General features: G+C 29.5%; 1 protein-coding gene across 1 annotated transcript in view; it reads right to left on the reverse strand.

The window, feature by feature from the left end:
• LOC100163444 (probable multidrug resistance-associated protein lethal(2)03659) overlaps nucleotides 1-11002 on the reverse strand; it is a 23481-nt gene extending 12479 nt beyond the window's left edge. The window contains exons 1-14 of the mRNA XM_008188666.3: nucleotides 10862-11002; nucleotides 5327-5418; nucleotides 3547-3657; nucleotides 3340-3474; nucleotides 2937-3144; nucleotides 2573-2795; nucleotides 1962-2118; nucleotides 1713-1851; nucleotides 1527-1637; nucleotides 1184-1456; nucleotides 938-1102; nucleotides 678-799; nucleotides 476-573; nucleotides 286-371 (exon numbers count right to left, since the gene is read on the reverse strand). Of these exons, the coding sequence (XP_008186888.2) occupies nucleotides 286-371; nucleotides 476-573; nucleotides 678-799; nucleotides 938-1102; nucleotides 1184-1456; nucleotides 1527-1637; nucleotides 1713-1851; nucleotides 1962-2118; nucleotides 2573-2795; nucleotides 2937-3144; nucleotides 3340-3474; nucleotides 3547-3657; nucleotides 5327-5403 (1905 nt within the window). The 5' untranslated portion in view covers nucleotides 5404-5418; nucleotides 10862-11002. The remainder of the gene's footprint in view (nucleotides 1-285; nucleotides 372-475; nucleotides 574-677; nucleotides 800-937; nucleotides 1103-1183; nucleotides 1457-1526; nucleotides 1638-1712; nucleotides 1852-1961; nucleotides 2119-2572; nucleotides 2796-2936; nucleotides 3145-3339; nucleotides 3475-3546; nucleotides 3658-5326; nucleotides 5419-10861) is intronic.
• Between the last annotated feature and the right edge of the window lie 2773 nt (nucleotides 11003-13775).

The raw sequence follows: 13775 nt of genomic DNA on the forward strand, positions 1-13775 counted from the left end.
CAAAAATAAAAAAAAATAAAAAAAAAACACACATCATTGTAAAATCAATACATTCATCGTTCCACTCAGAATCTAAAATAGATAATGATAAAAAAATAGCAACCTTTTTTTTCCAGAAAAAATGTTTTTTATGACATCAAATTATCTAAACAAAATATTTTCAAAAACGTTAATAGTTTTCAAAATAATTAGTGTCTTACGTTAAATGGATCACTCGGTAGGTATAGTATTATATTATTATACAAATTATACAGTAGGTGTAATATTTTAATTTAATATGCTTACGTTTTCCATTAAAACAATTTGATCAACACTAGTCAAGTATTGTATTTGATGGGTTATTAGTATGCAAGTCTTTTCTTTTAGATACTCTTTGAATAAAAATAATACAGATATAGATCAATACGAATATGTAGGTAATTACAATTTTTAAAATACATAGGTATGACACAAAATATTTTTTAAATACTATTACCTTTAATACATTTTTCGAACAAATGCTTGCCAACACGAGTATCCACCGCCGATAGAGGGTCATCCAATAAATAGATATCGGCTTGTTTGTATATGGCTCTGTCGTAAAATATTTCAAAACGTTACAATAATAAAGAATAATAAAAATAATAATAATAATGAACACGAGTTCATAAAGATCAAAAGTGTCAAGTTATTATCACCTCGCTAAATTTATTCTTGCTCTCTGTCCTCCACTGAGAGACAATCCTCTTTCACCTACAACCGTCTGATCGCCATACCGAAATTGCTCAAAATCTGTTTTCAGCGCACATACATCTATTACCTAAATGTCATAATCGAATGGTACAAATTTATTATATAGGGATATAGGGTACGTAATTCACTGTAACAGTGTAAGTACTAAATGATGTTTTCGTTCATAGATCACACAATTTTAATATAAAATATAGAAATCGCTTACTTTGTTATAACGGTACTTGTCCATTGGTGAACCAAAAATAATATTTTGTTTAACAGAACCTGAGAATAACCATGGTTCTTGCGATGCGTACGACACTATACCATGCACGGAAATACTTCCATCTACAAGTGGTAGTTCCTGTAAAATAGCTTGTATCAACGAGCTCTACAAAAAAAAAATTGATCGTTATGATATAATATTTATTGATTAGATCGTTCGAGATAACTTATATATTATTAAATATACTTTTCCTGCCCCTACTGGACCAATTATTGCGACCAATCGACCGGGCGTTACGGTTAAATTTATATTTTCTAAGGTATTGTCGATTTGAGCGTCTGTCCACTTCGCTGAAGCATTCGATATGACTATGCCGAAATTACTTGATTGTACTGCAGTATCGTTCTCATTACTTATGTTATTCGACACAGTACCGTCGTTTATTATTTTTCTACAAACATCTGTTGATTTTGTTTGGATAGTCACTCGTTTATCATTTTCTTCGTGTAAAAGGAAATCCTAAAAAATTATTCTGTTTTTTAATATACGGAGAAAAAATATTATTATTTACAAATAAATCCATGTACACCTCAATTCGTTTTATTGACACTAGCAATTCAGCAGTTAGACCAATGCCCGGTGGTAAGGCTACAGTCAATGTTCCTCGTAAAATGTTATAATACGAAGTGATTACAAACACCTAAACCCAATATAAAATTATTAAATATATTTTATTCGAAAATTAAAAATATAATAGGAGAAACTAAAGTATTACTTTCGATGCGGTTATATTGTTTCCAAATAATATGTATGCAAATAAATTCACAAATAATGAGATTCTAGTATTACATAAAAAAAACGATGACAAAATTCCTTTTACATAAGCCGATTCTATAATTTTGTTCATTTCTTTCCTATAATATGATACGTCATTATATTTATTTGTATTTAAATTCGTCTACATTTATTAGGTACCTATATATTATATTATTATGTATATTATGTACTCATAATAATTTCTTACTTTCTAGCATATTTTGTAAGATTATTAAAAAATGGTTCCCAAGTGTACATTTTTATCACTTGTAAACCCGAAATGATTTCGTTCATTAGGTGTACTCGTTTGTCCGTTCTTTTTGCTGTTTGTAATCGAATTTCAGACGTTTTTGACCCCAGCCATACTTAAATGTCAAACAAAATAATAATTTTTAATTAAAAACAATTAGGTATGCTCTATTTTTTAGAATTAATTTTAAATTATAGAGTCAATTGGTTTTGAATTGCGATGATTAATAATAACTTCCATACCATACCATACAAATTTAAACTCAAATTGAAAAACATTTACAAACAATTATGGTATTAAGTAGGTAGGTTTATCACGGTACTACCCGCGAATAAAAATAGTGATGACTGATGAACAATAGAACAAACTGATACTATAGGTATAAACGATGACCGTATTATCTGTCCGCAATAAATGTAAAGTTTATTTTTCACAAATATATTAAAACATTTATAAGTTATAATGTATAATGTATATACTTATAGAGTAGGTATATAATATATTTTTTTAAATATAACTTGATAATTAAATGTACTCCGATTCATAGAATACCTATTACCTATACTAACTTTGTAATGGTATAAATATAAGCAACGTAGCAACACCAAGTACTGACGACACACCAACTTCTTGCCATAAGAAATACGTCACTACGATTGTTTCTATAGGACCAATCCACAGAAAAGGCACATACAAAAGTGATATGTCAAATCGATTTACGTCGTTTGACATAAGGTTTATTATTTGACCGGTTGAAGCCTGATCGTAAGAATTAGATTTCAGTCGCAACGACTAAAAATAATAATAATAATTTATTATAATGTTATACATTTATTGTATCATTAATACATGCTTAACTATGCTTAACAATAGAATAATTATTTTTATCCATCGTATGTGTTTAAGCATTAGATAAATAATATTATAATGTACCTTTTTGTAAATAATATTGCAAGTCGCCACACGAATTTTCATTGCAATATGAGATATTATCATATCAAAACTGTTATAAAGAATTGACCTCGTCAATAAAACTGTTATTAAGCCAATTGCTAAGTAAATTCCGTCTGAACTTTGATGAACTGATTTATTAGTTTCAAAATGTATCACTATTTTTCCAACAATAGTCGATATACCAATGCTATTCAAATATAATATGAAAAAAAAAAGGTAATTTGTATAATTAATCAATTGTATACCAAATCGATATAGTAATGTAATAGGTACCTACTACCTATACTACAATTATACATAAAATATTAAAATAGGTAATAACTAATTAACGTTTCTGATAATACGCATAGGTATACACTAGGCATTCCTACATTTTATCTACCTTAAACAAATTTCTAATATTGTTAATAGAATTCCAGTACAAATAAACTTTGCTCCAAACATTTGAATTAGTGTCCTTAAAAAACTCGGCTTTTGATTTTTCTTTTTTGAATTTATCAATTCCTCCTTCCATAACCTTGTAAAAAATGTAAATAGATAAAGTTACTGTTTATTTTTGTATTCGTCACATGTATGATGAATCGTTTACTTTTCTAATTTGTTGCCCAGTAATGCAGATGAATCTTCTTCCAAAATTGTGTATAAATCGATTAAATCTAATTCTTTTTTTAATCCATTTTTAATGAGTTTCATAATCCAACTTAAAAAAATGCATATAATATATTATTATTGTAATAGTTAATATTTATTTAATACTTAAAATAATATGTTGTGTATGTATAGGCGTATAGCATTAAATTTTGTAGAGATATCGATATTGTTTTAAATAAATGGCTTCATGAGTACATATAAAATATAGGTACATCGCATAATATAACCAAAGCAAAAAAAAAAGTTTCAACATTATTAATAGTAAGTTGGGATGCATTTTGAAAAGAGCATTCAATATGAAAATAAATTGCAAAATGTAATGGTACCTAAAAGAGCTAATTGCATGATTATTCATGTAACTCAAAAGTGCAAAACTGATTTGTGCTTATATAATATTATGTACCTTTACAATGAGATAAACGCACACAATTCCGTTTTATTGTCTGGTCCCCATAGATAACTAAAACCAGTTGCTTATTAATTGTAATTTACTAGCAGAAGCTTATGTTAACCTAACTATAATTTTTTACATAATGTTTAAAAACAATGGTTACTTTAAATAATGAACTGTTTCAGTACCTGCCTACGTAACGTTCAACGGCGTACCTAAAAATAGTTAGGTATACTTTGGTCCTAGGTAGGTTATAGGCTATATCAGTAGTCGTATCCTCCCCCTGACCAAATTTTGTATATAATAATATGAATATTATTTTTATTTTTGTGATTTTTTTATTCAATCTGTTACAATATAAGAACAATAAGAACAATTGATGACTATGTTATAAAATAAAAAGGCAGACCTGGCGGAGTGTAGAGGCCTCCCAGCGGAGGTACTACGATATGAGTATGACTATAATTAGGCTAGCCGCTAGCAGGTCACGACACTACTGTCTTTTAAGTCTTTTAACTGGGTTACCTGGGATAGAAGCAGATGAAAGATTGGAGATTAAGGGATTCTTATGGTTGGTTAGGCGGCTATTGAAACGTTGGTAATGAGTTTTGGCTAGTTCAGAGACAAATGGTATTTTGAGATCAGAGTGGAGGGTTTGGTTTAGAGACATAGAATGGTGCTTTTAGAATTGTACGTAGTATTTTGGATTGGAATCTTTGAATGCGGTTGATGTTGGAAATTTTGGTAGCGCCCCATAGTTGAATCCCATAAGTCCAGATGGTTCTGAGTAGGAGTTTGTAAAGCAGGAGCTTATTGGAGAGTTTCATGTGCTTTGATGTTAGAAGTGGTCGGAGGAGTCGGAAGCGGTCATTAAGTGTACGGGTCTTGTTAATTATGTGAGGTTTCCAGGTGAGACGGCGGTCAATAAGAATACCAAGGTAATGTATATACTGCGCAGGAGGTAGTGGTTGATTATTGAAGTAAAGTGTTGGGCGTACTCCATGACGAAGTGAAAGGTTTGGTTTCATTCATTTTTACTCCCTATGTTTTGTACCACGATTCAAGGGAGTTGAGATGATCTTGTATGTAGGAGGAGGCTAAAACAGGATCTGGACTGCTTGTTAATATAGCTTTGTCGTCGGCACAATATGAATTATAATATGTGTAATGTGTATACTGAATATGTCTATTAAAATCGTCATACCCCCCCCCCCCAAATGAAAAATCTTAGATATGCAACTGATATAAATCAATAGAATTTTCATTATTTGTACCTATGCAGTATGCAATGATAATAGTAATTCATTACAAAATGTAATAAATTTACCTAAAAGTAATGATTTCAAGAATATTAGCTTTAGCCCTTGGATTGGATGGTTTCTCTTCTTTGGAAGTTGCGTCCATATTTTTAATCTAAAACTGTAAAAAATTTTAGATTATAAATGGTATTATGGACCTTGCGTATTTTTTTTTTAAATTAAACTACCAATCAAAATAAAACCGTACCTATTTTATTAACATTTTGCTATTTATATTATTATCTTGGTAGATACCTAGGAAGTTATAACAATATTATTGATGATACATTTAATTATTTCTGCCAGTCCGGCTCAGACAGCCAAAGCGACAACTAGTGCGCCGCCGTAGTTTCGTAATGCGTCGCGTATCGTACCTTATCTTATCTTTTCAGTTAAATATCGCAACGAGGCATTAAAAACGTTTAATGGCCACGGTTTCACCAATTGTTCTTCTAAACAAAAATACAGTTCGTAGAAAGAAAACTATGGGAAATCCCACAAAGAGAGCTCTCTCGTCAACCACCTCAAACTCCCCGACCTACGAGGATAAGAAAAACAAAGTTTTCGTAACACCAAATCGTTTCGAAGTTCTAGGAATGGAAGAACAAGACAACGTTTTCGTGCAAACAGAATCTCAGCTCGCCTCACAAACTACCAAGACCTCGCCAGAACCGAGTAAGATAACACTCCCAAATATCGTATTAACAAACGTTACCGATTTTATAATCCTCAAAAAAGATTTAACTAGCATAGTTGGACCAGAGGGTTTCACATGCAAAGCTAATAGATCTAATATTATCGTTCGGTCAAACACACGTGAAAACTGGATGGCCATTAAATCCTATCTGATTGAAGCCAATTACGAATACCATTCTTATCTCCCCCGTTCCTCAAAACCTTTCCGAGTCGTGCTACGCCACCTTCACCACTCCACGCCTGCCGTGGATATTATAAACTACCTGAGTGATCTTGGGCACATAGTCAACAGTATCTCAAAAATAACACACCACACGAACAAGTTACCACTTCCTTTATTTAATATAGGTCTGGCCCGTAACAACAATAATCGAGAAATATTCAAAATAACAAAAATATTAAACTCAACAGTGAAATTTGAATATCCAAAAAGACGGTCCGATCCTTCTCAATGTCATAATTGTCAAAAATACGGACAAACACGTAATTACTGTCATCACTATCCACGCTGCGTGAAATGCGGATTAGAACACTCAACTGACGAATGCACAAAACAACGGGAGGAACCCGCAAAATGTGCAAATTGCGGCGGAAACCACACCGCAAACTACAAAGGATGCCAATCCCTTAAAAAAATATTAAACCGCGCCAAGCCAACTAAAGCTAAAAAAATAAATATAGAAAACCAACCTATCTCAACACCTGCTATACCACCTCCTTCTCGAAGAAGTGGAAATGAAGCCCCCAGTCCAAACACAAAAGGAAAACCGTCATACGCCGAAATCGCAGCTAACAAACCACCACCCGATCAATCTCTACACATCATCACCTAATTCCTCGACGAACTAAAATCTATACTTAACCCCCTTCTTACTATTTTAACATCCCTAATAAACAAAATAACACTCCCTATTACTCCTACTCCATAACACACACACACACACACACACACACACACACACCACAAATTCCGTACATCAAAACACATACACACAATATATTATATTACATTTATATAACTAAATTAAATTGCTATTGTTATTGTTATTTAATAAATTATAATTAACTTGTTGTAACATGTAATATGTTGGTACATTTTAAATTTAATAAATAAAAAAAAAAAAAAATTATTTCTGCCAAAAAAACGATATCAAAGGTAAAAAGTATAAAAATAAAATGTATAAGTATAAATAATAAACTAACTAATATAATACCCATCATACTAATATATTTTAAAATCTTCCTCTGCAAACAGTATAAATTTAAAATAAAATAAATGCTACAGTTTCACGATTTTTACAAAAACAAATATTGTAGAAGTACCTATAGGTACTTAACATGTGAAGGTTATTTAGGTTTACTACAGGTTTATCTACTATAAGAATTATATTGAGAGCTAAAAATTTAAAATACTGATGTTACAATAGGTATATTGGTAATAAAATATTTAAAAGATAAAGTTGTATAACCTAATAACCCACAAATATTGTGTATTTTATAAATTGTGTTTGTTAATACCTACTTAAAAAGATGTCAAACCTGCATGTGTTGTCTCCGTCTTACAAATGTACAACATAGCAGAAATTGTTTTGCGCGAGACAACTTTTATCTTTCTGTGTTTGTAGTAGTGACTCCAAAATGTCTGAACATATAGGGTGGAAAGTTATCTATGCAACAGCGTGCCCATATTTTATAACACAAATAGAATAAAAGTTATTTGTTTCTAAACATTTGGTTTTTTTTTTTTATTTGCTTATACAAAATGATTGGATAGTGATTTAAAAAAAATATATACTAAGAGTATCTACACTACATACAGATACATCGGTACATGTTTATGTCTTGTTTCTACTGAATATAGTTGGCATAAGAATGTCGATGTCAATCTGGTATTAGATATACGAGGAGACGAGGATTAAACTGTAGGTAACTTTTTAATACGTGTTAAAAATAAACAAGTTTCAAAGACCACAATTATTTATTGAGTACCTATACATTTTTTTTAATTTTTAATTTAAGCGACAGAATCGTCATTTACAACACTTTTAGTGATGAATAATAAAGAACGGTGTGTACTGAAATATGAAACGTACTCAAGAGTATCAAGAACTATGACCAATATACAATAAGGCACAAGAAAACTTTTTTGGATAATGTGTTTTTACCGTAATATTAACCTTATAATTACAATAATAAACAATACAAAAAAAAGGTGGGTAAGTGGATGTCACTCTCCTGTACAGTAGATTACAAGTGGGTCACTGTATAATTGATAGTATTAAATTTCAATTCAATGATATAATATTACTGTATAAGAAAAACGATTCTGAGCGGAGATGGTATGTCAGTCTAGGTATATGATATATTACATACTTATCTATAATATTAAAAAAAAAGATTGACCTATAATAGGTATATATAATAAATTCCAAATTAATCATATCACAATATCCATTATGTACATTGTAGTTATAACGCGTTATACATCAACCACAAATCGTAGTACTATCATAGATATATAATAGTATACTTTAGAAGTTTCAAGTACCCACGAATAATATTATGCAATCACAACAAAATAACTAAAATAGTTATTCTAAGTTTTTAATATTTAATTTCGGCCAAATTTGAACTTAAAACGACTATAAAAATAAACTATGCTTATGTATTTTTTAGATTTTTTGGTAACAGAATTAATAACTTACATGGAATCTTGTTTTAAATTTTCAATTCTTAGTTATAAAAGTTGAACATTTTATAAAATAAATTGTTAACTACAAAATGTTTATTCAAATTCAAATTTGATAAATTTTATCAAAATTCGATCTTTAAATGCTTGTAAAAAAAAAAATTATGCCTAAGTATTTTTAATATTTTTCAACTGCTATTGTAACAGTATATCGGGAGCGTTGTATTAAATGTTTACACTTTTTAGCCGAACAGATAAAACTTTATTGATATTTATAGAAAAAAAGACTAAAAAAATTGAAAACTGACAATGTCCGTAAACAGGTCAAAAAGAGTCAAATTATTTTATAGTGTATAGAAAAGGCTAATATAAACATTCAGTGAAATTTTCAAGTATCTACAATCATTGGTTTTTTAATTACAACAAAATAAGAAAATCGTTATATGAGAAATCGAGTGAATTTCAAATGTTGTAAAAATATAAATTTCAAACGCTCATAAAAATTTAATTTTACTTTCTTGTAGACATTTTTTTTTTTTTGAAAAGGGGAGACAAACATATGAGGAATCTTGTATTACATTTTCAAATCTTAGATTCAAAAATAAAATATTTCATGAATTTCTAACTCAAAATAATTTGTAAATTTTCGTCATTTTTACGTATTTTGTCAATATTTGAATTTAAATGCTTATAAAAAAAAATTGCGACTATGGATTTTAATTTTTTTCATCTGCCTTTGAAACAATATAACAGGAACCTTCTATTAAATTTTCAAGCTTTTTTAACCAACAAATAATATTTTATTGATATTTATAGAAAAAAAAGTAAAAAAAAATAGAAATTTAAAATGTCCACAAAAACAGCTCAAAATAAATCAAAATATTTGGAAAATATTATGGTGTATAGAAAATGCTGGTATAAACATTCAGTCAAAATGTCATGTACCTTTATAAGAGTTGCACCAAAAACGAAAATCGATATTTTCGAAAACAGATTTTGTATAAAAATTCTCGTTTTTCCTTAATTTGTCTTTTGTTTTTCCCGGCGCTTTTGAAAACTATTGGAAAATTTTCACTTTTGACCCCCCCAAAGTACCAATTAGATTCACTTTCCTATCAGAAAAGATACTGTTGAAGAAAATCCAAGCACTTTTACTATCCTAAAAGGTGATGACAGACACAAAAAAAAAACAAAAAAAAAATTTTAATTAAATAAAATTGTTTTAAATCAATACATTCATCATTCCACTTAGAATCTAAAAGGGAGTGTTGTGAGTACGTACGGATTAAGTGAAACTTTTTTACAGAAGTTACGATAAAAAACCGTCACGACACACGTTTCTATGACATCGTTGAACCAATATTAGTTATATTTATATAATTTATAATGAGTTATTTTTATCGTCAATACATTTATTATACAATGGACCTAACCTAATGTTACTAATTATAGATCATACGCCACCGCGATTCCGATAACGTTTGTATAATCGCTAATTTCCGGGAACCGGTCGACGCACACACATTACATTAAACGTTAATGACGTCATGGTAACATTCTCGGTGTCGCACAAATTAACAGAATGACCCCCAGCCATAAGACATATACATATCAAAAAAGAAGGCAGTTGCACAGATAAATTTCTTCTTTAAGTGTTGTGAAAATTTGGTAATTCTACAACAACTATGGTGCGAGAAAAGTTGTCCCACGCAAAACAGTTTTTGCTATGTTGTACATTTGTAAGACGGAGACAACACACGCGGGTGTGACATCCTCTTAATACGGTTTCACTCGAATTTATACCTATATCTAACAATTTACATCCGAATCGGTTCCCGATAAGACTTTTAAAAAAGAAGAAATACAATCTAATAATATTGACCGAAATAAATGAAATTAAATATACATATAGTAAAAAAATGAATAATATGTCATATTTATAAGCTATTTATAGAAACTTGATGGTCCTAAATCCGTATTCTGTATAAAATGTGAAGAAAAATTTTAAATACTTTTAAAATAATCTGGGAACCAATTTGGATACACCACATAATACTTACATAATATTGGAGGTTATTGAATGTAGGTATCTTATATACCTATCTCTTAACAGTTAACTACAAATGATAATTATTTAAACTTACATACCTATAATATTTTATTGATAAAAAAAACTTACATTTACAGACGTCTTAATTTAATCAACGCGCATAATTATAATTTATTAAGTTCAATGAATATATTATACTGATGAAAAAGTAAACGAAACAAAGCCAGAGACGTTCACATCTACAAATCAATTGATAAAAAATAACTGTGAAAACAATTAATTAATGCTTAGCCAACTGCCTCGACTATAATTATCGATGACAAAAATCATAAGTATCATACATATATTATACTATTTTTGGTGGGAATCTTAATAGGCATATAGACTCGGTGCAATGGCGACCGCGTGTCCACATAGTTTGTATTTATTGCAAGATATTAAATTTTTTTTCCTAAAAGTATTCCTATATTATATTATTACATAATATGATTAAAATGTTGTACTTTGTTTTCTTTAAAAATGTATTATAATATCTTACCTACAACTTACACGCGTTTAGAAATTCATAAGTAATGAAAACTTAAAAATATATTTTATAATACCTACAAATATAGTAAGGTAGGTATTAAGTATTATTATAATAATATTATGGGGGGGGGGGGGCACTTATCCAGGAGATATAGACATAGTAGACGCCCCGTAATTTTCGAAGAACCTTTCTATAGAATCGTGTTTCTTGATATAGCCATATAGGTAACAAAAATAAAAATAAATCCTGGATATGTTCTCAGTGGTGCACACAGGATTTTTTTCTGAGGAGTTTGAGCTACTAATAATTTTCCTTATTACATACTATACTAATACTAGAGGTGAGTGGTATTTTGTAGAAATGCATTTTAATGAAGAAGGACATAAGTGTGACCCCTTAACCCCCTGTACGTGCCTGATTATGGGTAGAAACTAGAAAGCTATTATTATCTCGAGTATATAGGTACCTACGTACATATAATTATTACATAGGTAGGTAGGTACCTATATTTATATATTAAAGGTAGAGGTAGTAACTTTATTTACATTTTCAATTCATAGATGGAATTATGAGAAAATGATAGTGCTATGCAATGAGTTATATTGTATCATTTGTATCAGCCATTAGGAAGGATATCTGATAGAATATTTTCTGAGGAATCGTACATGTGTTTGACACACCCAAAACACACTGTAGCTTCACCTATAGGCTATAGTAGATATAGTGTAGTACGTTAATATCGGTATCATCGTGGAGAGTGGAGATAAAATTACGAACAGACAATATTTGAACGTACAATTATTATTGGTATTCATTCAGATTTTATTATAACTCATGTTCATGTAGGTATATTTATTTAATTTATTACTATTTTAAAATATCATATATCTATATTCTATACACGTAAGTATCAATTAATCAATAATTAGAAATAAATTTATAATCTCCTTAATCCTTATCATTAGACAAAATATTGCCTTTGAAATTAAACTCTGTATAGTGTATACTAAATCAACAATATATAATATTATAATAATTTGTTAACTTATGAAGTTGATTATGTTAACTATATTTGATAACATATCAATAGAAAAAAAACTTGAGATTTGTCATGGTAAAAATCTAGTGTCGAACACTAACAGAAGTAAAACGATCTTTAAGTCATGAATATTTAAAAATAATAGTATATAATATTAGTAGGTAATCAACTCCGTTGAGTCAATGGTAAAACACGCCTCGCGGTAAGTTGTTTTGCATATCTAAGTTGCCTAACTATCTGTAACTTGTGAGCAGTTGGCAAGTTCACGTAAATTAACCTATATTTTAGTTGTGCGCACAGCATGTCTACAGGTCGTTCCAGCCATGCATGGGCCAAGACCTGCACAATTTGACAACAAATCTACTTTACCAGACGCCCTATCTTTTTTAAAAAATAAGTTCCCCTAAAATACACCTTTTTGAGTGATTTTACGTTTAAAACAATTTGTGGAAACTTACCGTTTAAAAGTTATTTAAATAAGTAATAATCAGGGCTCGGAAGTCCAAAGTAAGATACAAATATGTATCATACTTCTCTGATGTCATACACGAAATTTTATTTTGCTATTTTTTGCATATTTATGGTTTTAATTGCTATTTTGCTAATTTAGGGTTTATAGTGCTATTTTTAGTCATATTTTCTTAATATACATAATATATACCTACATATTATACAAAATATAGGAAATTATCACATTATGTTGAAAATAATGATTATTTGGTTAGGAAATAGGAAATAAATAGATCTTATAAGTACACTTTTACAAACATATTTAAGTAATTTAATATATATTTTGTTAACAGTTTATAATTCAACTAGTCCAGACAGTCCCTAATGTCTATGAGCCCAACAATTTTATAAAATTGTATAACCCCTTAGGCCTTAAGGGTGTCGGTGATCGGTGCGAGTCATTTGGTCAAAGGTTTAGTGATCGAAAAAAAGCGATCGAAATGTCATGTGATCGAATCTTTTTTTGGTCGAAAAACAGATAATCGAATATTTTATTAATATAGTCTAAATATTTTGTGGTCGAATGGGTTTTTTGGTCGAAGTAAAGATAATGATTATCTTTTCGATTACTTTATCTAGTATTTTTATAGATGTACCTAGCCCATATGAAGGTATATCGTATAGTAGGTACTTATAGTGTGTAACGACTGTTCAACGTGTACGGCGTACCTACCAATAGAGGTCAAAATTTAAATTTCCCAGTAGTTTTCAAAACCGCCGGGAAAAACAAAAGAAAAATTAAGAAAAAACGGGAATTTTTACGCAAAATCTGTTTTCGAGAAAATCGATTTTGGTTTTTGGTGTAAAACCAATGACCGTAGATACATGAAATTTTCAATGGTTGTTTATATTTCCATTTTCTATACACGATAACATTTTCAAAATATTTTGAACTGTTTAGAGACATTTTCATTTTCCATTTTTTTTTAGTTTTTTTTCTAAAAATATCAATAAAATTTTATTTG

Source organism: Acyrthosiphon pisum, chromosome A2 (genome assembly GCF_005508785.2).
Source record: "Acyrthosiphon pisum isolate AL4f chromosome A2, pea_aphid_22Mar2018_4r6ur, whole genome shotgun sequence".
Taxonomy (NCBI): domain Eukaryota; kingdom Metazoa; phylum Arthropoda; class Insecta; order Hemiptera; family Aphididae; genus Acyrthosiphon; species Acyrthosiphon pisum.